At 35.4% G+C, this 27,426-nt stretch overlaps 4 protein-coding genes across 6 annotated transcripts in view; 2 read left to right on the top strand and 2 right to left on the bottom strand.

The window, feature by feature from the left end:
- LOC123559392 (zinc finger protein 32-like) overlaps positions 1 to 27,426 on the top strand; it is a 124,041-nt gene that overhangs the window by 22,102 nt on the left and 74,513 nt on the right. The gene's annotated exons all lie outside the window — the stretch shown is intronic.
- LOC123559394 (uncharacterized) lies at positions 260 to 16,337 on the bottom strand. Of its 3 annotated transcripts, XR_006687930.2 has the most exons (5): positions 16,103 to 16,337; positions 8,663 to 8,808; positions 5,733 to 5,943; positions 4,671 to 4,801; positions 260 to 2,662 (listed from the first exon to the last, which is right to left on the bottom strand). XR_006687930.2 is itself a non-coding variant. In XM_045351156.2 (4 exons), the coding sequence occupies exons 1-4, from the start codon at positions 16,185 to 16,187 to the stop codon at positions 4,749 to 4,751; spliced, it is 495 nt and encodes a 164-aa protein (XP_045207091.2). In that variant the 5' UTR covers positions 16,188 to 16,336; the 3' UTR covers positions 4,326 to 4,748. The 3 variants fall into 3 exon arrangements, 2 of the variants coding, with proteins under 2 accessions (XP_045207091.2, XP_045207092.2); XM_045351156.2 differs by lacking the exon at positions 260 to 2,662 and having other exon boundaries at positions 4,326 to 4,801; positions 16,103 to 16,336; XM_045351157.2 differs by lacking the exon at positions 260 to 2,662 and having other exon boundaries at positions 4,326 to 4,801; positions 16,086 to 16,328.
- LOC123556208 (uncharacterized) lies at positions 19,829 to 21,228 on the top strand. Its single transcript, XM_045346789.2, has 2 exons — positions 19,829 to 20,136; positions 20,253 to 21,228. Exons 1-2 carry the CDS (start codon positions 19,829 to 19,831, stop codon positions 21,226 to 21,228), a joined length of 1,284 nt encoding a protein of 427 aa, XP_045202724.2.
- Positions 22,350 to 24,636, bottom strand: LOC123557546 (uncharacterized). Its single transcript, XM_053516866.1, has 4 exons — positions 24,223 to 24,636; positions 23,659 to 24,007; positions 23,375 to 23,521; positions 22,350 to 23,024 (listed from the first exon to the last, which is right to left on the bottom strand). The coding sequence occupies exons 1-4, from the start codon at positions 24,447 to 24,449 to the stop codon at positions 22,350 to 22,352; spliced, it is 1,398 nt and encodes a 465-aa protein (XP_053372841.1). The 5' UTR covers positions 24,450 to 24,636.

The raw sequence follows: 27,426 nt of genomic DNA, 5'->3' as shown, positions 1-27,426 counted from the left end.
TCTTACACGGCTAAATTTCTATAATTAACTGGTCCATCATTTAATTTGGGCAATGCCATTTATTATTCGAAGGGGTGTTCACTGGTTATTTACTGACTGAATAGCGAACAGTGCAGACCATGATCATGGATGTGCAGGCTGATCTTGGTCTGCACTGGTAGCAAAGGCAGAATCACTTGCCGCCAGCAGGCTAAAGGTAAACGATCTATTACCTTAATTCAAATTAAATCTGACGAATGAAAAGCAAACAAAACATACGAATCTTTCAAAATTTATTTGCTTTGACCTTAAACAATCTATTTATGACATAGTGAGATGTAATGCATTTTATAAATAAATGTTAATGCAAGTAAAGACGAAATGATATTTTACATAGTTTTTGGTAGTCTGAAAACTATCATGAAGTCACAAGACAAAATGAAAGTTTTAACACAAGACTACAATTTATCATAGGAACATTTTATGTTTTAACCTAGTGGATTTTTATGACGTACACTTAAATATTAGACAATAAAGACAATATAGTAAATCAAAAGTATTCTGGCACTTTATGATAAAATAATTTTAAATTGTTAAATACTTCCGAACTAAAACATCTAGTTGCGTGGACACTTTTTTATTTCAAAAATTTAATGTCTGAAAGCTTTGCTACCTATCGCCTTACTAAAGTTGAAAATATATTTAGAATAATTATCTAATGAAAAATATTTACTCAGGTACAAACTTTTGATAGCTTGAGCTACAAGTGTCCTTTTCCTGGATAGCGGCTTTTGTAAGGAAATTAGGAAACAATTATGAGTACACTTTGTAGCATGCAAGTAAACATAAATTTATACAAAATATTTTCCTAAAAGCAAAATAATAATATATCGTGTTGCATAAAACATAAATGTACAATAATTATCAAACAAACAAAAAAACTCTGAAGTTTATCAACAGTCTAAAATGAAATTATTTAGGAATCTTAAATGAAGCGATAAATTGAAAATGGGTAACCCATGCTGACAGGTATCCCAAGATAAAAGTGACATAGATCTTATCCAGCTCTTAGCTCTCTGCAAAATTTCAACCATTAATTTCAGGTCAAATACATTGTACGCTCTATTTTTTTCATTTAACTCTCTACAAAATTTCAACCATTAATTTCAAGTCAAATCCATTATGTACTCTATTTTGCATTTATAAATGTGAACATTATATGTTCATGCTTTATATGTACCACGAAAAACTAAATTTAGCACGTTATTGTGTTGAATGAAGGGTTTACCTTCAATTAATTCAATTTTGTTTATAACTTTTATATCTTTTTCTGTATTGATATTTTGGCTAGGTCTACAATTGAAACATAGCGTTCTATCTTAAGCTCGTGCAATATTCGCCGCAATTTACATTGAACTGTTACATTTTTATTTATATTATGAAACTTTCAGGGTTCGTCTTTTATTTGTTGAAAATAATACAATTTATTTACAATGGTTTTCATAAAATAATTTGAAAAAAAAGTGATAAACCCTCTTCGTCACTGGAACACTTTGAAATTGACTTTATCATTCATTCGATACATTCCGAAAATTAGATAACGTATCAGTATGTTTGAAAATGATTAACGATTTAAAGTTTCATCCCATATCTTTCCAGTACATGAGTTTTGATATTTCTTGCTGTTTCCCTTTATGCACTTAGTACCAATAATGTTGTAAATGGCTAAGTCATGTTTTCGTCTGATTTTTGCATATGTTTTATGTCAACACTTGTTTTTCCATTAAGATCAGAATCTGCATTTTACTCACTGAACTTAGATCTCCCCTACATACTTAAAATTCTGCAACATAATATCATTTCGTGTTGAAATTTCGTCTTGTTCAATGTTCTAATAGGTAAACAAATTTGTTTACTCAGCCTCTAATGACAATTATATGATGGCAATCCTTTTTCATGAGAGTTGGTCAAATGAATTGATATATTCCGTTACTACCGTGACAACTGCTCAAGTTTTATTGACCTGAAAAGCAATATTTTCTTCCTGTCCAAAGACAGTGTGTCATTTTATTTATCAACCATTTTTGTTTTAGAACCCTTGTAAACATACAAATATGTAAATAAAACAGTTTTATTCTTCAAATATATACACACATTTACAAAGAAAGCGTAATATTTTATTTCTCAAATAATTGGTACGGTAAGATCCCAGAAGTGCTTATTCTATCATAGTAACAAGTACTAGTCGTTAACATTTAATAAAAATGTATGAAAAAGATGTCTTGGTCTTAAATAATGCAATGCTTCCAATAAAGATAGAATTCAAAGCAAGATGCATCAAAAATAGCATTTGAGCGGCTGTTCTTTTAACAACTTCAATTATATTTACATAAAACGTATACTTGAAATTGAGAGATAAAAAAGGCTCTCTTGAAAGTATATTTTTTATAAAACACAACTACAGACTATTTTATTTTTCAACATGCTTTGGATCGTTGATCTGGTTCTAACTGAACATTGTTCAATAATCATAAATATGCCAGTAAGCTTTTAACAAATACTACTGTCAGAAATTACCAGTTTCGGCATCTTTTGTGAGAAATGCATTTTTATCCGAAAAAAAAATGTCTCCGAAAAGTATCCATTTAACATCTAAGGAGGGCTACAAGGTTTTGGAGAACATCTGAAAGGAGAAAACAATTTCAGTCATCATGATGTTAGTTTTTACAAATATATAATACAGGTACATGTTGTAAGCCTCTTTGATTACCCGAAGTGTCAATTATACGTTACATTTATATCAAAGTCGTAGTTAACGAATGTCCTCATATTTCTCTACCCACAATAAACGAACACCTTTACGAAAAGGGAAAACTAATAAAATTCTAAACTGGTCTGTTTTAATCAGTGAAACGTGTTTATCAAATCAGACGTTGAGTATTCGCAAGCAATGAAATAACAATAATGTAGCTGGTATCAAAACAAGAAAAAAAATGTGGTATTGAATGACTTTTCTTTAAAAAAGGAAAATCTATTTAAGGAATTGAAACCTGATAAATGAGTTATACAGAGGAGTGAAATAACATTTTTAGAAGAATATTAAAATACTGATCATATCTAAACGTGGAAAAATTAGAAAAGTGCCAAGTAAATTCCGTTAAATATTCCATTCAGTAGAACATTTGATAAAATTACGTACTATATTATAAAAATCATGAAGTTATAAAGTAAGTATTTATGGAAAAATATGAGTACGTGCTAATGCAATTCATATGATAAAAATACCTGATGGTGGATTAAAATATTCGCTAAAATATGGCCTACCTTAACACATAACAATTTAACATAAATAATACATCAAACAATTAAATTACAAGAAGGAATGTGTTGTAGTTAAATATAAATAAATACAGCATATCTTAACTGGGTACTGTATCTAACTGTACCTAAAAGTGAAATAAATTTCAAATTCTACACTTAGAATTTTCGTCAAGCGAGAAAAATATCTCTTATTCATTTTAGAAAAATCTCGTGTAGATAAATGAGACACGTGATTTTGCAAGTCATACAACAACAATATAATTGCAACTTAAATATCAATCAGTTGGAAACATAATTAAAACATAAGCATTTTCTTTATTAGTGACAGATACTCTTTAAAGTTCCACAAAATGTGGCAATGTTCAACACGGAGTACCTGTGTTATATAACGTTAACATAAGTCCAATTTGGCGTTACAAAGACAGTCAAAAAAGACCCGTGTTCAGACATATTTTAATAATCCTGGGCATCAGAATATTTTCAGAAACCCGTCCCATTTTTCGATTGTATTCTAGAATCATTTACTACAAGAAATTTGAACGCGATAAATAGAAAACAACCGTTTTAAAAAAAAAGGACATTAAATTTTGTACGTTTTCTTTTCGCGAATACTGAACCTAATTCTTTGTGAAGTAAGAAACAATTCAAGATGAGACATATTACATATTTTCAAACAACTTACATTTGATTTTATTTCAATCAAACTGATGCAATGAAAGTACCATTTACAGTATGTGCAGTGTGAGTGATATAGTTTATATTTCACCGAATAAACACAGAATGTCATTTATCAACATGAAATAAAATATTATATCAATTAAACATGAAAGAAAATAAGGAATGCCATATTTGGAAGTTTGTTTTTTACTTTTTGGTTTGTATTTTCTTGCTAGTATCAGGAGGAACCGTATTTGTAAGAAATAAAGACATACAAAAATGTGCTAGTTCAAAGTATATAGCTACCGTGATGATTTCATTTGATATGTACAATATTGCACTATGATGATATCGCATTAACACGAATAGATTAATAGACAGATGTACCGCTGCATTATCGTCATCATGGCGATTCTTTGAGCTAAATATAAACTCATATAACCAAACAGAGGCATCGCCAGTCAAATGCTCATTTTCTTTATAGTAAAATACAAAATAATACATAACTAAGTACAAGTAGCATATCTGTAATGAATTTACCCGACATCTGTATTTATAAAATGTAAATGTCCCTATATGATTCATGACTATATCCAGGTATCATCATCTTGGTATTCTCTCTGACTGTGAACTTTGCCATCCTCTCCAAAACCAAATATTACATGCAACAAAAAACATAAAGGAATTTGTCCGTGAGTACTCTATTTACGTACAAGCATTGATAAGTCGGAGGAGGCTATAACTTTAGTGAAGATGTTTTGTACTCAGTCATATACATAGCAGTATCTGTTTCACCGCCGTGTCCAGTTTGAAGCACTCATCGCCCCAAGCATGCAAAGTAACTCTGAAATGTACATAGGAAACCTTTATAAGATAACGTAAATAAAATATACATTGCAAAAATTGCAAACATTTGGTCTTGGAATATTGCGCCGATTATATTTATTCTAACAACACTGTCAGCTCAGGTAACAAATGATATATCAGCGGAAACCCCATACAACATACAGGAATTAATTCTCTACCTAGGAGTCTAAGACGATTGTTTTCTATTGACCGACCCTTAGATGGGTACAGTAAAATAGATTAAATATACAGGAAGGCTTTGCTTTTTTTAAAAAAAACATCAACCTTTGGTTGACGATCAATACACATCCAAAGACACACTGTCGCAGTAACAGAGGTAAGTGATATCATAATTATATTTCAGGGATTGCCTGACGAAGTTTTATTCATCTCCTTTTGATTGCTTTTGTTACAGACGGAATAATAATGATGCTATTTTCCCGCAGTTTCATTAGTGTAAACATTCGCTTGTTTATATTTCATTAGGTCAGATAAGTCACGTGTACAAACATGACCGAGGTGCTTGTGATTGGATTATTTGTCATCACGTTTAAGGTGTACACTGGTAGTTGAATATTGAAAACAATTAATTAATTAATTAGTCCTCGGGCTCTCAGTTTTAGCTTGAACAAGTCATTATTCATCCTAAACTGAAAACAAAATAGATTTCCAGGGGCACTGTTTGATAAATCATGCTTTGAACGTTTATAGACAGGCCTAGATAAATCTGCGAAATACTAAATCGGCTGAATGAATTTTGTGTAAAAATTCAGACCGATTTAAATGCTTCCTACCAGGAAAGACCATGCAAAGTATCCATCAATTTTGTCCAGATTCTTAGATTTATTTCTTTTCTTTTTTTACAGGACAAATTATGCACATATTTCAGCATATATTGTTAGAAAATGGACAAATGTGATAAGAATTACCTGAAGAATCCAGAAGATTGTCATGATCTAAGTCGGCTATTTCAATGAAAGATCTTCCAAAGGTATATGCCACATAGGGAGTATATAGTACCATATTTCTATAGAACCATGCAATTTCAGTTTCAGAAACTTTACCATCGTGATCAAAGTCTGCGACCATCATCATCATGTCTCTCAATAATCCATCTCCCACTGATACTGGGGAATCACACTGAAATAAGACCAAAAAAAGTATGTTAAATTTTATTCCAGTGCCTCCTTGACCAAGAGGAAAGGTCGATGATTCGGATCTCTTGCATCTCGCCGCTGTAAATACCACTTGGAATATAAAACCAACCCTTTCATGTCGGTAAGCTTTACAGCTAACTTGTGGAAGGTCAGTGTTTCTACCCATATCTCCGCCCTTGCTTGCAATAATATTCATGGAAAACATTGCCCATTCTTTGGAAAATTACTGGCATTTCATTGTACATTTTACTTCACTTACACAGCAACACGTTTAAATAGGATTGATAATGCAAAAGGATGCGCGCGTTCGTTTTGTTGAGGACTGAAAGTGATTTAGAATGACAACAGGTGCTCCAACGGACACCGGCTGGTATCTGGATATCATTCATAGGCAAGGTAGGAAGCTTCTTCACAAGAATCCGTAGAGGGGTAAGTGATTCAAGTCAGCGAACTTAACCAAACTTAACCAAACGGTCACGGGGCCTTTAAGGACTGAGAGACTGTCACTTAACTAATTTGATTTTAAGGGACTAGGTTTTGCTATCTTTTTTCTCATTCATCAGTTTATGATTTATATAACGGTCTTCACATTTCTAAATGGAACTACTAGTATTTAAAGCTACAGGATATGTTTTTACAGATTTCACTAACTTACAGATACTGTTGCTGTATGTATCTGCGTATAACATCACCTACACATTAGCCGCGCCATGAGAAAACCAACATAGTGGCTTTGCGACCAGCATAGATCCAGACCAGCCTGCGCATCCGCGCAGTCTGGTCAGGATCCATGCTGTTCGCTAACGGTTTCTCTAATTCCAATAGGTATTGATAGCGAACAGCGTGGATCCTGAATCCATGCTGGTCGCAAACCCACAATATTGGTTTTCTCATGGCACGGCTCACATTATTAACATTTATAGCGAATGTAACAAAATGCTTCAAGTCTAGAAGAAATATATTTCTCAGAATACAATTTCTATAATAATTGGTCTCCAGTGAAATTTAGAGAAACATTTTTTCACAGTGGGAATAATAACACAAAAAAATTCACTTAAAGTCTCATTAGCCACATATGGTAATAAAAAAGTAATGCATTATCAATATGCCCCTAAGTAAATGATCAAGTGCTATGGAGTCAAATGGATGTCATGGAAATTGTTCTCAGTAGATTGGTTACTAGTATATCAATTAAGTAAATCTAAATATCACCCTGGCAACACATTTCAGCCATAATAAAGATTACCTATTCAATTTCAGCACATTATCTCAATTTTTCAAACAAACGTGTTTGTATTTGAGGCATTAGGTATAAACGTACTAAAAGCATTTTTCATACAACACCAAATAATGCACAGAAAGGCTGCAAGGCTTCACAATGTTTATTTTGAATTAATAACCTTTAGACTGCTGGCGGCAAGTGTTTCTGCCTTTGCGACCAGTGCAGACTGCACGGATGTTTACTGTTCACTATTCAGTCACTGCCTTTGCGATCAGTGCAGACTGCACGGATGTTCACTGTTCGTTATTCAGTCAGTAAAATTTCAGTGAACTCCACTTCGAATAACAAATGGTACTGCCCAAACTGAATGATGGACAAGTCCATTTTAGAAATTTAGCAGGGTAAGGGTTAACCTAATCAACACTCTTCCGATAAAGCTTTCACCTACAAACTCATTTTACTGATAGTATATCGAAAACAGTAATTTTTTCGTTAAATGAAACCATTCTTTGCAGTTCAAATGCAAAGGAATTATATCGTTAGGATGTAGCCTGAGTGATATAATAATATTATGGATCTGAACGATAAACGATGATTTTATTCAAGAGACAGTCATTATAGAGTATTTCAAATCTAACACAGTTTTGTGTGATTTTCATTCCAAGCGCGCTGCTGTGGTGTAATAATATTGGAGGAAAACTGTCATTTCGATTCATAATGACGTCACAGATTCGGTCTTCTTTGTTTCATTGGAAAGGATGTCAGGGGTGGCCAACCAACGTGAGTTTTGGAAAACGTACACACGGAGAAAAAAGGTATCCAACAGCCATACGGGTTGGTCACCCTTAAATTGGACAGTGTTAAAAACAATCTGCGAGATCATCAGGAAAAAAAGGAAAATGTGAATGAAACTGCATAAGGATGACAGATATTGCAGTTGTCACTTGCTTTCGACCACGGGTACCCTGCGGCTGGACATATAGCCGTCGCGTTTACTACCCGCCGTGATTTGACCGTTATTTCTCATATTTGAAATTATTTACATTTATAGTTACCAAATACCCCATAGCTTTCGATTTAAATGCTTCTTTAAAATATTCAGAATTTGCCGACGATATTAAAAAAGAGAAAATGTAGCCCTGGCGCCATTTTTTTTAACCAGCGGAAGTGGATTGAGCCCGACTTGGCAGTGATAACGCCTGTGCACACCGGGAATCTCGCTGTTTTTACCTATCCTTGCGAATGTTGTCGTTTTCATTGCTAAGCCTGGCTCAATCCACTTCCGTTGGTTGAAAAAATGGCATCAGGGCTACCTTGTATTTTTTTTAAATATCAAATTCTGAATATTTTAAAGAAGCATTTAAATATGAGAAATAACGGTCAAATAAACACGACAGCTATATCCATCCGCAGGGTACCTGTGCTTTCGACTAGTGGTACTGCCATCCGGCTATCGTGCTTTAACAGCACGTGTACTTACATTTAATTCTATTGGAAGCTGGTTAGATCTTTTTCCTATTGGTGAAGCTAACGTAGACGAGGAATTGAGCAAGATAAATGTCAGTGAGAATATCACTGTTGTCATAACAATGTCTTGCAGTCTTTCCATTTTAGTGAGTGGCATATCTGCAAAGAAAAAATGTCACATATAGCACATATAGTCTTTGATAATTTCTGAGTAAGTATAAAACACTTATTATAAGTATTGTCAGTGTTATTATTAATATATTTGAGCCGTGCCATGAGAAAACCAACATAGTGGGTTTGCGACCAGCAAGGATCCAGACCAGCCTGCGCATCCGCGCAGTCTGGTCAAGATCCATGCTGTTCGCTTTCAAAGCCTATTGCAATTAGAGAAACCGTTAGCGAACAGCATGGGTCCTGACCAGACTGCGCGGATGCGCAGGCTGGTCTGGATCCATGCTGGTCGCAAATCCACTATGTTGGTTTTCTCATGGCGCGGCTCATTTATTATCATTATCATGTTTTATACGTACAACAGTGCTTTAGAGAAAGTATGCAAATTGATGCAAATAAATTCTAATTTTAAGGAACCGAACGGATTTAAGACACATCTGAAAACTCTTTGTAAGTGAGCGTTAATAACGATGTCAACGCACTTCGGCTTACGTATCAATTTTACTGATTATTGTTTGTTTGTTTTGGGTTTAACGCAGTTTTTTTCAACAGTATTTCAGTTATGTAACGGCGGGCAATTATCCTAACCAGTGTTCCTGGATTCTGTACCAGTACAAACCATTCCCCGCAAGTAACTGCCAACTTCCCCGCATGAATCAGAGGTAGAGGATGAATGATTTCAGACACAATGTATTTTATCAAATCGTCACGGAGAACATACGCCCCGCCCGGGGATCGAAATCATGACCCCGCGATCCGTAGATATGCGCTCTCTCTATTGAGCTAAGCGGGCGGGTTTTGCAGAGAAAGAGATGGTGACATTATCGGGACAATGTGATAGAACAAAGATTGTTGGTAATTCACATCGCATTTCATCGAGATTCATTAGAATTAAGTATACAAAATAGTCCAATTTTCTGAGTTTCCAAGCATTGTATATTAGAGTTTTATTGTATCAAATCGTTATCTGCAAATCAATTGTTTATTATAATTTGTATTTCTACCATAGTTGGTAAAGACGCATATTTCTCCGTTTTCTGAGACCTTGACATTTATTAAACATTTCATGAATGAAATAGTTTCCAGATGATAAACTGCATCTCAGGATTCCTCCGCCTACATGAACAGTTCAAGTGATGCGATAAAATGAGAAATAAAGATAAATAATCATCTTATCTAGTGATACATCAGATATTTGACAATAATCGCACTATTTCTGTTCACAATTTCCGTTTTTATATTACTGCTACGCAGTAAGAAATAGTACGGCTGGTGCGCAGTCAATAAAATAACACGCCCGCAGATCTATTCACCTAATTCCTGGTGTATCTTACAATTTGGCAAACCTCCTTTTTCCTTAATTATGAATGTGGAATGAGAATGATTATGATGAGGAAGTGATAGATCGTCGTTCAATTATGCATGATTGGTATGATAAATTGCGTTCATTATGACGTCATCACAGTTTCTGAAGGCACCAATGTCATAACATTCAAAACTGAAAATGTACAGTTTTTAATGCAACAGTCAGGCGGCCATTGAATGTTCTCGTTATTTTGATTCATATGAAAATAAGAGACGAATCGTCTTCCCTGCAGAACATTCGAGTAAATGTATCTGTATACAAAAATTATCATTAAAGTCATTATAACCGATTGAAACAATTCTTTTCCTTGCTGTAGCCCTTAAGTTCTGCTTGGGAAAAAAGAAAGTATAAATCTAAATTGTCACTAGAAGGACCCTTCTCGGGGGCTCTCTTTTTTTTTTTTTTTTTTTTTTTTTGAAGTCATTATATCATTTATTTGAGTAAAATATGCAGTACATGTTATTCCGTCATGCATTGGGGGTATTTTAATCGCTTGTGAAATAACGCCAAAAAGGGGTAGAGTTGACAAACATTTTAGCCTTTTATCTTTGTCCTTATATAAAACCATTTAAAAACAATTATATAATACAGCTATGATACCAAAAATTAAAAAAAAAAGTTTTTGTACCGTTATTGCTTGACAATGTGAGGCAATAATGTTTCCTTAACTACGAAACTATCTCACACAAGCCACCCTACTAATTCTACGCATTAAGTGTGAGAAATGAAAAATATAATTAATTCAATTATCATTTACGCAATAACTGTTACACTAGGTTCAAAATATTTATAAAAATAAAATGAAACAGTTATATTTAATTTTCTCTCAGCGTAGGACGGGTTCACTTAGCGCTTGCAATTATGCAAAAATGCCGACCGCTGCGAAACAATGAGTCGATAGCTTCCTGTTTTCTATCTGTTATTACAAGACTTTAAGTAGTTTTGGTATTATCAAAAGCATTTTAAATGCATTTCGTCAAATAATATATTTTCCATTTTATTACAAGAGCAAAGCGCGTAGCGCGTGAGTTATAAGCAGATCTATATTTGAAAAAAAATTATGGTAAATTTTCAGCAAAGTATATTATGAGTGTATGCAGTCAATCACCGTTCGTTTAAAAATGGAAGCTCGACAGCCGTTGGACAAAACTATTTTCATAGAATGTAATTTAAACGTTGGCGAAATCTCGCTACGGTCAGTTCTCGTTTTCTGATAATTAATGATAAAAATTAATGAAACTTCGCTTCACTTTATAATTCTGATTCACGTTTCTTCATTAACTCCTTCAGGTCCACGAAGACCGTCCCTTGAGACGAGCATTGATCGTCTTACAGGTATAAATATTTCTGGAATTTTCAGCTTGTTTACCTTTGCCGCCGGCTAGCCAATCTAGTCTCGACTCTTACTAAATAATAGTATGTTTACTAGTTTTGAAAACGAGGTTGCATGGTCGGTGGTATTCAAACACTGCATATCTTAATCGCCTCAACCTTCATTGCCTTTGACACTTATTGCGTATTTACTCGCTGGTGTTCCCAAATTCAGTTCCGAGTTCACGGTTTCCCAACAGAAATACAAAATTGTTTCCTTTTTCTTTGACAACTTAATTGAGTAATGACATTCCTCAGGTCTTTTACAGACATTGTTTAGGAATTTCGAGAATTGCATCTATTTTATATAAGATAACGTCCGTGGGTTGCTGACGTAAATAAAGTTATCATTTGCAAATATTATGAAAGTATAATCAAATAATGTGAAAGAACGTTATGTCGAAGTTCAAAAATGATAATAAAATGAAAAAGTGACTGACAAAATATTCATAATTTTCTAAAACAACTGCTTGTCCTATCAACATGAAGAACCACGATCAAGTTTTATATCTGTTCACTGATAATATGAAATCTTATGATTTGCCGATTCATATATTAGGTTTTCAAGTCTAAACAAACTTGGACATAACAGACAGTTACAAAACACTAAGTTACAAAGAAATATGTTTAAAAACCTTTTTTGTTTTATGTATATCTAATCTGGTGAAAAGAATCCATGTTCCCATTTCAAGACGTCAAAAATTAATGAAGATAATATTTTTTGGAAAATTTTCAAACATTCTTTTCAAACATTCTTTCGCTCGATATAAATATAGATTTGAACGGTCAAGTTAAAATAAATACAATTATGAATGACAGACGCAAACATTTTCTAGATACATCTGACTGGAATGATGATTGCTCAGATTATAACTCCATGGCACGACTACCAGACAGGTAAACATAAATTTGATCTGGCAATGTAAGGTTTCTGTTTGCAAACAAGAGTGGACGTAAAAGCGGTTAATGAACCCACGTATGAAAACAAACAAATTAATATTCCCCGTATATCCGCGAACAGAAGCCCTTGAAACATCAACACCGTGTGATGTAATCGTGCAATATCCGGGAACGGAAAGAACGCAGAATACACCGACAGATGCAGTTCACAAATATGAGAATTTCCCATGTAATTGTATATAAATATAACGAAAGGAACTTGAAGTGTTTAAAGAGTATTGAATATCGTTTTCCACAAATATAAGCATTTGACGAATGCCTCTTCAAATACAGACGAACAAAAAAAACCAACAAAAAACAGAAATCAATTGAATTTTTAGTCAATCAAATGAAAATAAAAGTAATTCTGCACCAATTTACACCATTCACTGTGTTCTAAATATAAATTACATCCATCTTGTCATGTCTAACATTTGAATAATTCTTCAAATGCAACCAAATGGAGGATATGACCAATTCATGAAATATCAAATATTAATGTGGCGAAGGTATACTCGCACTGCAATGCCATAACTATGTTTCTTAAAAACATTGGTAAATAAGGTCAAGCTTTGAAAAGTACAAACTACCTTGAAATGTATTTGTTTTTAACATTAATGTTATTGGCATTCGAGGTTACAATTTCGGAAGAAACCTTGAACTCATACTCGTATCATGTTATTCAACCAAACTTAATGCGCATTTAAAACATTCCCCGACCTCCGTCCACAGAATTCAAAATTCCATCATGTTTATAGTTACTTCATCCTGTATAGGGTAATGGGAAGCAGTCCTTAAAAAAAGAAAGATTCTACTTTCAATTTTGAAGACAAAAAAACATCATAATAACTTATAACAAGGTGAAAAGTGAAGTGAAAATGTTTACAGCAGACAATGTTCCTCTGCCCCCTCCTCAAGATAGTTTAGTAAGTCACTGTTACTGAAGACATAACGCAAATAGTGTCATGCATGGTAGAAAATAAACAAAAAACAAGATCACTAGAAAAATCGGTGAGTTATAGATACCACAATTAATTCCTGGGTATACAGCCTCGGGGCAAAATATATTGTAGAGCTTGTAATTTTCGCGTACTTTTTTCGCGTAACTTTGTTTCGCGATTTGAAAGTCTACAGGTATATTGGCGTTGTTAAGAGTTCGCGCTCCATTGAAGACAATGCTGTTTAGTACTGAACAGCGCTAAAAATAGGATGTCTACCTGTCCGTGAATCTTTGCGAAAATAAAACCATCCCGAACGCCACCAGATTTACAGGATAAAGCATTCGAAGTAAAGTTCTTTTCCTTAACTATTGTTACCAGCATGCTTAACTGTTTGATGAATTACATAATTTCAGAATAAAACTGAAATTACACACTGTGAGAAAACGTTTACAAGCTTGACGAAATTTGTTATAACAAGAAGAATACATGTGATGTGATATCTAATTTCCCTGACAGATAACCAAGACGGCAGTTGTCTAAATAACGCTTTGAACGCAAAAAGTTGTACATTCGAGGTTTGATAAATTATTGAAAAGCTCATAAACACACAAAGGTTTTCGATACTTTCATACCTATACGACGACTTTATTCAACCACTAATTTTCAAAATATCGCATTCAAACACCGATGTAAAATATTATATAAACGTACCAAAACTGAAAACAAACATATAGCATCACTACAAGCAAGAACCGCTAAACTCATTCATATTTCTGTTTTTATTTTCAAGGAGATATGAGACTGAGTGCGTGGAGAAAAGGTTTCATTCATCTTTCAGTTTTTCTTGGTGGTATCGGATAGACAAGGCTTTTCATTTCCGCAGAGAAAACATTCATTGACGTATTTATCTAAGAAAGAAATAATGCTCTTGAAGCGGAATGCTTTTTCACTAAGAAATTTGCATGACAATAAGTGAAATAGTATTAAGGAATAAAGCTATTGACTGCATTAGAAATACATTTATCTGAAATTATAGGCTATAAAATAAATGCAGGGATCTGGTCATTGAAAATGAGTAGGATATATACGTTTCACGGACAGATATACGACCACATTTAAACCCGCTAAACGATATTTAACAGCATTCCCTCCAACGGAGCGCGAACTCTGAAAAAAAACGCGAATATGCATGCAGACTGTCAAATCGCGAATGGGAAATTATCCAATGACGAATAACTTATATATCGGTATAGCATTTTAATATTATATACTGATATGGTACTTTAATATTTTGTTCAAACATTGATTTTATTCGGATGCACAAAATATCATTTTAAGTCGAATTTCGATTATCTCCAAGTAAAACGCTGATCCCTCGAAATTCGAGATATCGAGTTTCAACTGCTTTTTTTTTAATCCTGTCAGACATAAATTTGACGTTTGTAGAAGTATCATATGAATGAGTTCAAAAAGATGTGTCCTTCATTTGTACTGAACAGATATATGCCTAAACTGATTGTCAATAGACAAGCATGAAAATTTATAATTTCGTTTATTTTCTAAAAGACTTTCATGAAAATTTATAACATTGCTAGTTTTAAATCGACATACATGAAAACGCATAATATCGTTAATTTTTGGGCGACATATATGCACATTTATAACCTCGCTTTTTTATAAGTCGACATATTATACGAAAATGAATAATATCGATGCTTTTTAACATAGATATATATATATATATATTAAGAAATATTTTCTCACCGATTTCGAATCGGTATTTATATAAAAAAAAAATGAATCTCACTGGTTTTAAATGACATATTAAAAAAATCTACGCTCTCACTGATTTCTAATCGATGAATATGAAAAATTAAAACACCGCAGATGTCAAAGAGATATTAATAAAAATATTCTTTAAAATGTAATAGGTAAATTTAAACCTCACTTCAAACAGAGATTAATATTGTAATGTCGAAATAATATGAAAGTTCAATTTTTCTTTGATTTCAAATAACTATTAAAAAAAAACATACCTGATTTAAGAAAGATGTAGCTGAGCTTTTTGAACTCTAATTGATTTCAAATAGATGCTTGGAAATCTATTAGTTACTGATTTGGTTTAAACACTATTTTATTAATCACAATTCATTTACAACATGTACATAATTATGTATATCAAAAAGGCATACAGATTTTAGAAATGTATATGAAGTAAACTAGTTTCTGACATACGGTATAACAATATTTCAGACAAGTATTTTTTTTTTTTCATTTCATTTTCTTTGAATTTAACTTGTTACCATTTAATTATTACATATTGAAACCAGCGAATATTCAGAAAAAAAGCATTTTAACAAACAAATATGATCATTATACAAAATAGATAACAAGACAAAGTAACGTACAAGTAGATAAAAAAAATAATAGCAAGTACAGAGAAATAATTATCACAAAATCATTATTTTTTCTAAATAAAAATCTCTCACAGCATTATGTGATAATTGTTACAAATCAATATTTTGGCAAAAAAAAAAACAAAAAAAAAACGACTTTTGTTCCAAAACTTTCTAACCAGTCATGACAAGACAAGACAAGACAAGACATCCTAGTACAACTAAACTGCAATAATACGAACGGAGACCTACTTGAAATATGTTGCTACCTGGAATCTCTTTTATCACTAATGTCCGATGTTGCCTGTTCACTGTTATATGTTGTTTTGACGAGAACAAGCTTGGTGTTAACATTTATCTATATACTCTCTCCAGCCTCTTCACTTATTCCGTCATACCTCCCCGTGTCTGACCGAGTTCAACTGTCGTCTGCGGGGGTCAAAAATTCCCGCGCAAACTAATAGCTTGCCTCTGGGAATGCCGTCATGATATCGGAATAAAACTACTCGCCGGGTAAATAGGTACAATTCATACGCGAAACGTAGCAGGAAGCGATTATTAGTGAAAAAAAAAAATAAAGTGATTAATTGTTTACACAGTTATGAGCGATGGTTCATGCACTGGAAATTATTGAAGGTGCGTTCTGACAGATGAAATGTTGTCCATTTCGTTTCTGCTCATACATGACTAAGAATTGTTATTATTAATCTAGCTTTCTAAATGTCCATTTAATATTCCTAAACGGCAGAATTCCGCTTGAGGCGTAATGGGTGTTATACATTTTGTTTACTCGCTTGAACAGACGATAAACGCTATTCTGCTATTATTAGTGGCGTTCCATGCTTCTAAGATTTATTAATTATCACGACATTGGTCTTTAAGTACCGTGAAACATCCACGCTCTTAGGCTCAGTGATGTTATATTTTCCGGTCCTTTGGACCCAAAGTGTCTATTCAATATTACTGAATGATAGAGTTACGCTTAAGCCCATGATAGGGTTGTGTGGGGAGTTTTTCGGCGACGCCGTCTAAATTCGTTTTCGTTACCTATGCCACGTGACTTCAGTTTGCAAATCATACTACTTGATAACGCATTATAGATAATTTATCAAAATGGAAGATATATGCAACACTCTGCCTGATTGGACGAGAGTGTCAATTTCTTTCACTCTGTTGATTGTGCTACGCTGACTGAAATGTAGACAAAGCGTTTATCCTAAACGACGCTGTTCACAGTTTTAAAGCTAACTTTGGCTCAGTATATTTAGCAAGAATATTGATATATCTCAAAATGATAAGTAAGTTTAATAAATGTGATAAAAACCTGTTCAATACCAACATATATCAAATTAAAGAAAGAGCTGAATACGGTCTGCGTATCACATAAATAAGGGTGTGATAAGAGTCTTTTATGTAGAGAAGTGCTTTATAAAAGATTTTCCTTGTTAGAATTGTCGTCTGTATATGAAAAGGTTTCTTGCTTTTTTGACTTATTCAGGTTGCATATTAAAATGACTACTTGTTTGCTTTGATATATTTGTTATAAATTATTTAACTGATTTATTATATATGAATATTTTTCTTTAGTATGGTATGCAAATATTGAACTCAGTTGAAATCTGTTTTATTACATATATGCTATATAATGACTGAATCTCATTACACTGAAATGAAGGTACGCTGCATACAGTTTATCTATGTGATATGACTTCGGTCAAACTTTGCTTATGAAACAGAAATATTGAAATAATTACAAATGTATGTTTTGCTTGACCTTCACTTTTGTATAGGTGTGACGTCATTGTCCAAAGATTTATGAATAGCGAATATGCTATTTGTTATAGCGGGATCAGTTTGCCTATTTTAGAAATAAATAAAAATAATAAATAAAAAAATCTCTTAACTGATTTTTTCTCATGTATTCTAATCAAACTTGATTTGTAGCATCTTTATTAGGCCCGCAGCCAGCTTTGTTCAGCTGGGACATTTGACCCCTTTTAGGGGCTGCTAGAGCTAAAACTAGAAATGCCTTTATACAGCGTCTCATGAACAGCTTGGTGGATCTTTGTCATACTTGGTCTGGAGCATCATTATAAGGTCCTCTTCCAAATTTATTTATATAGGAACTTGGACCCTATTAGGGACCACTATAGCTAAAAGTAGATATGCCTTTCAAAAGTAGATATGCCTTTCTTCGCATTAACCACTAAAATGTAATGGATTTTTATCAAACTCGATGTGTAACAATATCGTAAAGTCTCCTGCTTTTTTGTTACAAATGGGGATAAGGACCAATTTAGCTAAAAATATAAACACGTTTAATGACCTCTTCTCATGAACTGCTTCATGAATCTTCATCAAACTACTGCTGTAATTATTCGTCTAAGGATAAACGAAACAAAATTGCAACCCTACGAAACCTTTGTGAAAAATTAAAAGAGAACCATTTAAATTGTTAAAGTGCGGTGTTTAGTTTTGCAATTTGAAAAATGTTAGATGAAAGATGAATGTTAGATGAAAAATTCATAAACTTCTTTCCTTATTACAATTCGCCGACCATCATTTTTAAAGATATTTCTTGTTTTGTTATGGTTTTTTTTTGTGTGTGTGTATTTTTTTTTGTTGTTGTTGTTTTTTGTTTGATTTGGGTTTAACGCCGTTTTTCAACAGTATTTCAGTTAAGTAACGGCGGGCAGTAAGCCTAACCAGTGTTCCTAGATTCTGTACCAGTACAAACCTGTTCTCCGCAAGTAACTGCCAACTTCTCCACATGAATCAGAGGTGGAGGACGAATGATTTCAGACACAATGTATTTTATCAAATCGTCACGAACAACATACGCCTCGCCCGGGGATCGAACTTGCGACCCCGTGATCCGTAGATCTGCGCTCTTCCTATTGAGCTAAGCGGGCGGGTTTGTTTGGGAGTAGCATGTAAAATTTCTGCTGAAAAGATGTATCCATCTTTAAGTATCAGTTTTATTGTTTTTCTTTCTTTTTTTTCCTCAAAATTAGTTTTGGTATCTTTTGTCATACCTCTTATGTAGAATTAGTGTTTGAAACTAACATTTATTGAATGTAAAGCTGCTACCATACATTTATAAATATATTTTCAATGAAACAAAGATAGAAACTCGAAGCTATCTGATTTGATCACGAGGGTAAAGTCCTCCGAGAATATAACTGATACCTTAGAGCTAATGAAAAAAATACCTGATATGAGCCGTGCCATGGGAAAACCTAATAGTGGCTTTGCGACCAGCATGGATCCAGACTAGCATGCGCATTCGGGAAGTCTGGTCATGGTTCCATGCTGTTCGCTAATGGTTTCTCTAATTGCAATAGGCTTTAAAAGCGAACAGCATGGATCCTGACCAGACTGCGCGGATGCGCAGGCTGGTGTGGATCCATGCTGGTCGCAAACCCACTATGTTGGTTTTCCCATGGCACGGCTCATATAATTATTATATTTGTTATCGACAATACGGTCACAAATTAAATCATTTTATGAAAGAATTACCGAACAAGTACCACTGTTAAGCCTGTCTCACACAGAACACGGTTGGGCACACGGTTCCAATACGGTATACTCGGTTATACACGGGTTGACTGGTACGAGTATTGAGCTCCAACCGTGCCTGGGGATGAGTTGGTACGATTTAGACTCGAATGTAGCACGAGTATGTACGAACAAAGCACGGATATACTCGGTCAAGCAAGGTTTGTCACGGTTGGAACACGATTTGCAAAACGATTTTCATACGATTGTTGAACGGTTCCAAGTACGGTATAGTACGGTCTGTTACGGCCTAGTACGATTAAACACGACTTTTACTCGATTAACTGGACATTTACAGGGTTTACATACGGTCCCACCGACTTTTGTTCGAGTTATGCTCGAATTATCACACATTCGTGTATGTTTTGATATAAATTGACTCGTTTTGATGGCTTGGCTTCATAAATTTTCGAACTTTCAACAGAGAAGTTATCAAAATGGCAGATGACAGAATAAGGGAATTAGAAATCATGATAAGACTGATAGACATTGAGATTATTTTGGCCAGAAGGCGTGAGGGGAGACAAGAACAAGCCAACAGAAGGAGAAGAAGAAGGAGGCAAGTTTGGACAAGAGAATGGCTCAAAGAAGGGTCATGTTTTGGTCAATATGATACTCTGTTACATGAACTAAACAGAGAGGACCCCAGGTGTTACAAGAACTTCCTCCGTGTTGATGCTGACTTGTTTCAGGAGTTTGTGAGACGTGTCGGGCCACAAATAACCAAGAAAACAACCAATTGGAGGTAAACAATAATATCTATTTTTCAGGGAATAGCAACATATCCAATAATAAATTTAAATGTGAGAATTGTAAAACACATGTCGATGATTAATAATTTTTTACTTTTATTATTTTCAGAGAGCCATTGGACCCTGGATTGAAGCTTGCAATCACACTCAGACACATGGCCACTGGTGCTACATTCAGAGAGTTGATGTACAGTTTCCGGGTAGCAGACAACACAATCTCAACATTCATACCGACAGTCCTGGAGGCTATAGTCGACACATTCCAAGCCGAAGTTATGCCACCACTTATTGAGCCAGATGAATGGAGGGAAGTCAGTACCAGGTTCAACACCAAGTGGAATTTCCCTCATGCTTGTGGTGCCCTGGATGGCAAGCATATTCCTATCAAGGCCTCACTAAATTCTGGATCACTCTACCACAACTACAAGGGCTTCTTCTCCTTGATCCTTCTGGCATTGGCAGATGCCGACTACAAGTTTATATGGGTATCAGTGGCGGAGTATGGCTCAGCATCCGATTGCCAAGTGTTCAACGAATCTGAATTAAGGGAATTGGTGGAAGGAGGTGAGCTAGGCTTCCCTGATCCAGAGCCACTGCCAGGCCTGACGGAAAACCTGCCCTACTTCTTCCTGGGAGACGAAGCATTTCCCTTGAGGACATGGATGATGAAACCCTACTCAAGGATGGGCCTTGGCCACGATGAGCGCATATTTAACTACAGGCTGTCTCGTGCCAGAAGGGTGGTGGAGAATGCATTCGGAATATTGGCCAACAAATTTCAATGTCTGTTGAATGCAACAGTTTATAAGAAAACAGAAAGTGTGAAGTCCCTAGTCCTTGCTTGTGTCATGTTGCACAACCTTTTGAGGATACGTTACCCTGGTGTACCAGCCAATGCCGACCATGATGACCAAAACCATGCCCTAGTACCCGGGGTATGGCGAGAGGAGAGTCAACTAGTGGACGCAGGAGGACATGCTGGCCGCAACGTAGACCACAACCTTGGAAAGCAACAAAGAAACTACCTCAGGGATTACTTCATGTCGGAAGCTGGTTCGGTTCCATGGCAAGAACAGATGATATAATAGACTGGTGACTTTTGCAGTTGATATAGACTAGTAACCTTTGTATATCATTTCATGAATTGATATTGGAATCTAAATGCTCGGACTCATTATACATACAATCATATTTGATTTGCTAGATATCATGATTTGAAAGTTTAGCAGGGTTTTTTTTCAAGTCTTCAAAGAGATTTTAATAAATTAGTGTCAAAAGAGTTAAGTAAGTGTTGAATTGCTTTAAACGTTATACAATAAATAAAATTTAACCTTTTTCCAGTATAAAATATAATCCTGCCAAGAACAATCCAAAAGTTCTATGATTGCCATCATATGGTTTAATTCTTTAAATGCCAATGTCGTCTATAGGCATGATTACAAATATGTAAGCCCCAGATTAAACACCGCTTTGAAAAAGCAACGCGTAATCTTGGGATAAAATATTTGTATATACAGTCAGTTTGATGTTCTTTGCTTCTTTATACACAGTTACATTTGCTAGATATCGTGTTTGGAAAGTGTAATAGCACTTTTTGAGCTCAAAGTGGTTTTGATAAGAGTACAGCTTACTAACTGGTAACTTGATTTTTGGACCAAGGGACAAAGTAGTTATTTCTTCAAAGGGAAAAATGAATAATAAGATAAGATGTACCTTTATAAGGGAGCAAATGTTATTTCAAAGAAAATATCTAAGAAAATAACCACTGCTCGCTTATAAAGGTACATCTTATTTCTTTCTATGGGAACCTTTAATTTTATTTTTGCAAAGTGATAATAATAAAATATTTAATAATAAGCAGTGCATTTATAATAAAGCCAATCTTATTTCAAAGAAATCTCCCCGTTATAAAAGAACTACTTCCTAAATATTTATAATATTCAACGAAAAAGAAATACATGTTTTACATTTCAACAATAAACTTTATTTTAAGTTTAACCACTTGAAAAAAATATGACAATCAAAATCACAACATCAGCATCATGTTTGTCAGCATAATCATTTAAATTTTTTTTAAACAACAACAAAATAGTCATTAGACTCCAATGACTGTCTTATAATAATTTCAAATTAAACTCCTTGATTAAAAATCATTTAAAAATTGCCATAATAACAAATTCCCGGAAACAGTTCTTGGTGTCTTGGTTCAGTATGAGGTAGTCTCGTCACCGTCCCGAATCATATCCCTCATAAACGAAGACATGTTCTGACTTGCGTCAGCAGGCTGAGTGGCGGGTGAACTGGCCATCTGTGGTGTGCTCACGGTGGGACTTTGGACGGTGGTAGTAGAAAATGAAGGTATTCCTGCAGCAGCAGCAGCACCTGCAATGATACCATCTGTGGTCACTGTGGCTGTTGGGGTGCGACGAACAGTTAGTGTTGCATAGGTAGGGGCTGGTGGTGGACATGAAGATCCAGTAAAATCTGGATAGCAGCCTTGAAGTGTGGTGAAGAAGTGTCGTCTCTCTGTCTCAGTGGTGGGGGGATTCAGTTGCTGTGCCAGTTGAAGGGCCATGGCGTGGTCCTGGGCATACTGTGGTGGCTGCTGCTGTGCCTGGTGCATTGGGCGTTGAGGGGTCCTGAAGTCCTGGAAGATGGGCTGATGCTGCTGTGTTGGTACAGAGGGAAGCTGCTGTGGTGGCAGCTGCTGGGTTTGCTCCCTGAAGAGGTCCACATAACGCACGGCGGAGGCAAGGGTTTCGGTCATGAACTGATCCCGGAGAGATGGCGTCATTTGGCGCATTAGGTGTGTCAGTTGTCTGGTGGTGACAACTGCCGCGTCAGTCCTTTCTTGCCTCAGTTGTCTCAACTCCTGTGTCAACTGTAAAGGAATCAAAACATAGCTATTAAAGTAAGATATTTAAATAATTTTCTCAAATATTTATTACTTAATTTACTCTAAAATTCATTGATTCTAAAATATTTGTTGGTAGATTTATTTAAAAAATATGCCGGACGTAGCATTGATTTGTCAGTCAGCATTATGCTGCAATATGACTGGCATATATGTGTGTGCCCCGACCCGGGATCGAACTATGGATTACACGGCAAGCGCATTATCCACTGAGCTATGCAGGCCAGTTAATACTTTGGCTACAATATGCGATCGACAATTTATATTTTACATATGTTCAAAGTTGTTGAAAAAATTCTGTGGTTAATTATACTTACAGCTTCCCTCTCTTCTAGCAGATCTGAATCTGAGTGGACTGAAGCTGTAGAAGGTGTAGACGGTGCATCTTCTTGTGCAGCTGGGTCTGAGGCTGGTATGTTCTGTGAGGGTGCATCGCCGTACCGCTTCTTCCTGGCAGCAGTCAACTGCAAAAGACAAATATCATATTTTATTAACAAAAATCAAACTGGTTGGTTACATACATTATTCTAACAGTTACATTCTTCATTAATAAACAAAATAAGATTTAAAAAAGAATAAATATTTAAAAAAAAATACTCACATCCACATCTTTCCGTACGGGGATCGATGTACAATGCCCCTTGAGGAAGGACATGCTCTCTACCACCCACTGCTGTCGGGCGGTCATCAAGACTGTACCACTGCCACTGGCCGGACGCTTGATCAACTTTGTAAACGCCGTACGCTGCCCAAGATACCATTTGTATAGGTCCTGTCCGGTCAACCCCTCTCCAAGCTGGTCGGCTTTGTCGGCGAACAACTGGTCCCGCTTCTTCGTGTTTTTGTAATCAGCATGCGCCTTGTTGAAAATACTGGGGTTAGCCTGGATCCACTCTATCACATCGACTTCCTCGGCATCGGTGCGTTTTCGGGTGATGCGCTGGATGGTTCTGCAATTAGACAAAAAAAAATTAATAAACTGAATAAACATACTCAGTCTGTTAATTTATTTAAGTTAAAACAATTATAGTAGAGTTGTCAATTTGTCAAAAATAATATCTACATACTGAGAATCATTGATATCAATATTTACTCCATGTTACATAAAAATTAAAAATAAATAAATATACAAATAAATAAAAATGTGAAGCAATGTAAAATGTACCTTTTTTTCGAGGGTGCAGCAGTTCCTGGAGGGCCCATCGAGCTGGCATCCGAGTCTGAATCTCTGGGTATCTCGTCAGGTGGTGCCAGCGGGTCCTGCAGCTCATCAGGGTCGACAGGGTCAACAGGTTGAAGTGGTCGGAGGGCCTTGGTGGCCCTTTTTGTATTCTCGCTGGGAGAATCTTCCATGGGGATTCTTTTGGGGACCTTCTTCTTCTTTGGAGGCATTATGTAGCAAGTACTCTGTTGTTTCAAGGTGGCAGCAGGTAGTTGTGTTTTCTGTTGTGTTCGAGTGCTGTATGATCATACACGAGTTTTGTACAGACGTAGAGACCGTGTGTGGTCGTACTTGACCATGTATAATTCGTACTTGAACCGTATTGGTCGTATGGCGATCGTATGAAACCGTATTGGTCGTATGGCGATCGTATAAAACCGTGTGTACACTCGTGTGAATCGTACGGTGATCGTGTGACATTCGAGTGTTAATCCGGGTGTTGGATGTAGGACTTGGGAACGGTTTCACACGATTCAATACGATTTATATACGATATTGACACGGTTGAGCTCACTCGTGGAGTGGACTTCATGTACGGTTGTATATACGGTCTCGTACGGTCTCACACGGTCTCTCACGGTCTTGTACGATCGCTAATACGATCATACACGGACATGGCACCCGTGCCAGTTTTTTTAAAGTTTTAAAAATCATACACGGCTTTCACGAATACACTCGAATGGCCCGAGTGTAACTCGGATAAGGCCACGGTTGGTTCGGTTGTATGTACGGTTTACACGGGTGGCCAACCGTATAAGCCGTGTGTTCTGTGTGAGACAGGCTTTAGTTAGAACACTCGTTTAACATGGATGACTGAACAACAGAGTATTAATCTACGACAGAATTGTAATACAAATCATGCTTTAATATAAATTTCAGTTACTGTCACGATTGGTAAATACATATAATTAACCTTTAGCATGCTAGGTAAATTGTCGTCTGCTGGAAATGTCGTCTGCTAAAATTGTTAAGTTCATTCAATTTGCTCCAAAATTGGAAGAAATATTGTCAGAGTAGCAAACAGCTTGGAACCTGATCAGACGCCGATTTAATCGGCGTCTGATCTGGTTCCAAGCTGTTTGTAAAGGCTGTTAAATTCGCCTGCAGCAGGCTAAGGGTTAAGAAACTATTTTACTGAAGAAAACTGACGTGCAAAAACGTATTTTCATGTGAAATAATAGTAATTCTGCATAAATAGGACTTCTAACCTACCTATTTTGGTAAACCATGACTCACTATAACATGAATTTAGCCGTCAGCTTAACAGCAACTTTAGATTTTTAGATACTATTATAACATAAACTTAGCTGTCAGCTTAACAGCAACTTCAGATTTTAGATACTATTATTACATGAATTTAGCCGTCAGCTTAACAGCAACTTTAGATTTTAGGTACTATTATAACATAAACTTAGCTGTCAGCTTAACAGCAACTTTAGATTTTAGATACTATTATAACATGAATTTAGCCGTCAGCTTAACAGCAGCTTTACATTTTAGGTACTATTATAACATAAACTTAGCTCTCAGCTTAACAGCAACTTTAGATTTTAGATACTATTATGACATAAACTTAGCTGTCAGCTTAACATAAATTTTACATTATACTTTTTAAACTGAAAATTAGATATAATGTTACTTGTGTCATATCACACACCGTATACAAAAGCAAGAAAAACTCTTGCGTATTTACCAAGAAAATTGACATTACACACTAAGTTTTTAACCAAACAGCTACTTCGTTGTTTCTTTTAATTTGTGTCATTCATATGTATAGGTAAATATGCAAGGTAGGATTATAATTGTTCATTGATTGATCTCTAATACTATATCTATACTATTTATTGATAAAGGTAAAACACAATTAGCAGATTTAAACAGTATAAACTATTTCTTTCATCTTCATAGTTTCATAACCAGGACATGGGTAACACATCAATTGACAAAAATGAAAACCAATACTTAAGCCGTACCATGAGAAAAGCAACATAATGGGTTTGCGACCAGCAAGGATCCAGACCAGCCTGCGCATCCGCGCAGTCTGGTCAAGATCCATGCTGTTCGCTTTTAAAGCCTATTGGAATTGGAGAAACTGTTAGCGAACAGCATGGATCCTGACCAGACTGCGCGTATGCGCAGGCTGGTCTGGATCCATGCTGGTCGCAAACCCACTATGTTGGTTTTCTCATGGCGTGGCTCATTTGTTTCTGTAAGCTTTCATTATGTTTTCTTGACAATTAAGAAAAGAACATACTTAAATAAATGATAAGAGAAATTACAAATTCGTAACATGAACAGCTCTTAGCAAGAACGGAAAAACAATTTTCATCAATAATTCTCCTGCAGCAAATCGAGCATTATTTTTTGTTAATCATGAAAATCGAGTGAGAGTAGAGAGTAGTTTCCAATTTATCAACCGCATTCCAGCAAATTGCATGAATTGGTCCGCTAAGAAGTATAAAATCACATAATTCAAATGTACTTTAAGCTATGAATTGATATGCGGTAGAAGTGTGAAATTTAGAAAACATGGTTTTTAATTTCAGTACGCTTTTGTCTATGGCCATTACTGTATTTATCCTTAAATTCAGTCAAGGTCAATCTCTGCTGATGAAATTTCATAGTTGATAGTCTAGGTTCTCACCTGTTATTGACCGGTAACCGTTTTCAGTATCAAGGTCACAGTGCCCTGTACAATTAGGATTCAGAAGACGTATATATGAGCCGCGCCATGAGAAAACCAACATAGTGGGTATGCGACCAGCAAAGATCCAGACCAGCCTGCGCATCCGCGCAGTCTGGTCAGGATCCATGCTGTTCGCTAACGGTTTCTCTAATTGTAATAGGCTTTGAAAGCGAACAACATGGATCCTGACCAGACTGCACGGATGCGCAGGCTGGTCTGGATCCTTGCTGGTCGCATACCCACTATGTTGGTTTTCTCATGGCACGGCTCATATATTCCTGGAATCAGTTTTAGTTTTCATCTGACATGATCTTTTCACATATTTTATCAACTATCACAACAGCAGTTTTAAGGTGGCATGCGGCATCAGTAAAGTCTCCCCGTACTTGGACTGAGTGGTGTTATATTTTCTGGTCCTTTTGGATCATAGAATACATAACAGAATTCAACTCAAGCCGTTG

The sequence above is a fragment of the Mercenaria mercenaria genome, chromosome 10 (assembly GCF_021730395.1).
Source record: "Mercenaria mercenaria strain notata chromosome 10, MADL_Memer_1, whole genome shotgun sequence".
Taxonomy (NCBI): Eukaryota; Metazoa; Mollusca; class Bivalvia; order Venerida; family Veneridae; genus Mercenaria; species Mercenaria mercenaria.
Note: the sequence above shows the minus strand (reverse complement) of the source record. Positions and strands in the feature narration are given on the sequence as shown.

Bases quoted from the DNA above. Each gene is read 5' to 3' on its own strand.
- LOC123559394 (XM_045351156.2), bottom strand. From the start codon at position 16,187: ATGTTAACACCAAGCTTGTTCTCGTCAAAACAACATATAACAGTGAAC. The intron at 8,809-16,102 runs GTAGCAACATAT...TTTTCTTTGCAG, and splicing joins AGTGATAAAAGAGATTCCAG to ATATGCCACTCACTAAAATG. The intron at 5,944-8,662 runs GTAAGTACACGT...GTCTTATTTCAG, and splicing joins AGCTTCCAATAGAATTAAAT to TGTGATTCCCCAGTATCAGT.
- LOC123556208 (XM_045346789.2), top strand. From the start codon at position 19,829: ATGGCAGATGACAGAATAAGGGAATTAGAAATCATGATAAGACTGATA. The intron at 20,137-20,252 runs GTAAACAATAAT...TATTATTTTCAG, and splicing joins AAGAAAACAACCAATTGGAG to AGAGCCATTGGACCCTGGAT.
- LOC123557546 (XM_053516866.1), bottom strand. From the start codon at position 24,449: ATGCCTCCAAAGAAGAAGAAGGTCCCCAAAAGAATCCCCATGGAAGAT. The intron at 24,008-24,222 runs GTACATTTTACA...GTCTAATTGCAG, and splicing joins GCTGCACCCTCGAAAAAAAG to AACCATCCAGCGCATCACCC. The intron at 23,522-23,658 runs GTGAGTATTTTT...TGTCTTTTGCAG, and splicing joins CCGTACGGAAAGATGTGGAT to TTGACTGCTGCCAGGAAGAA.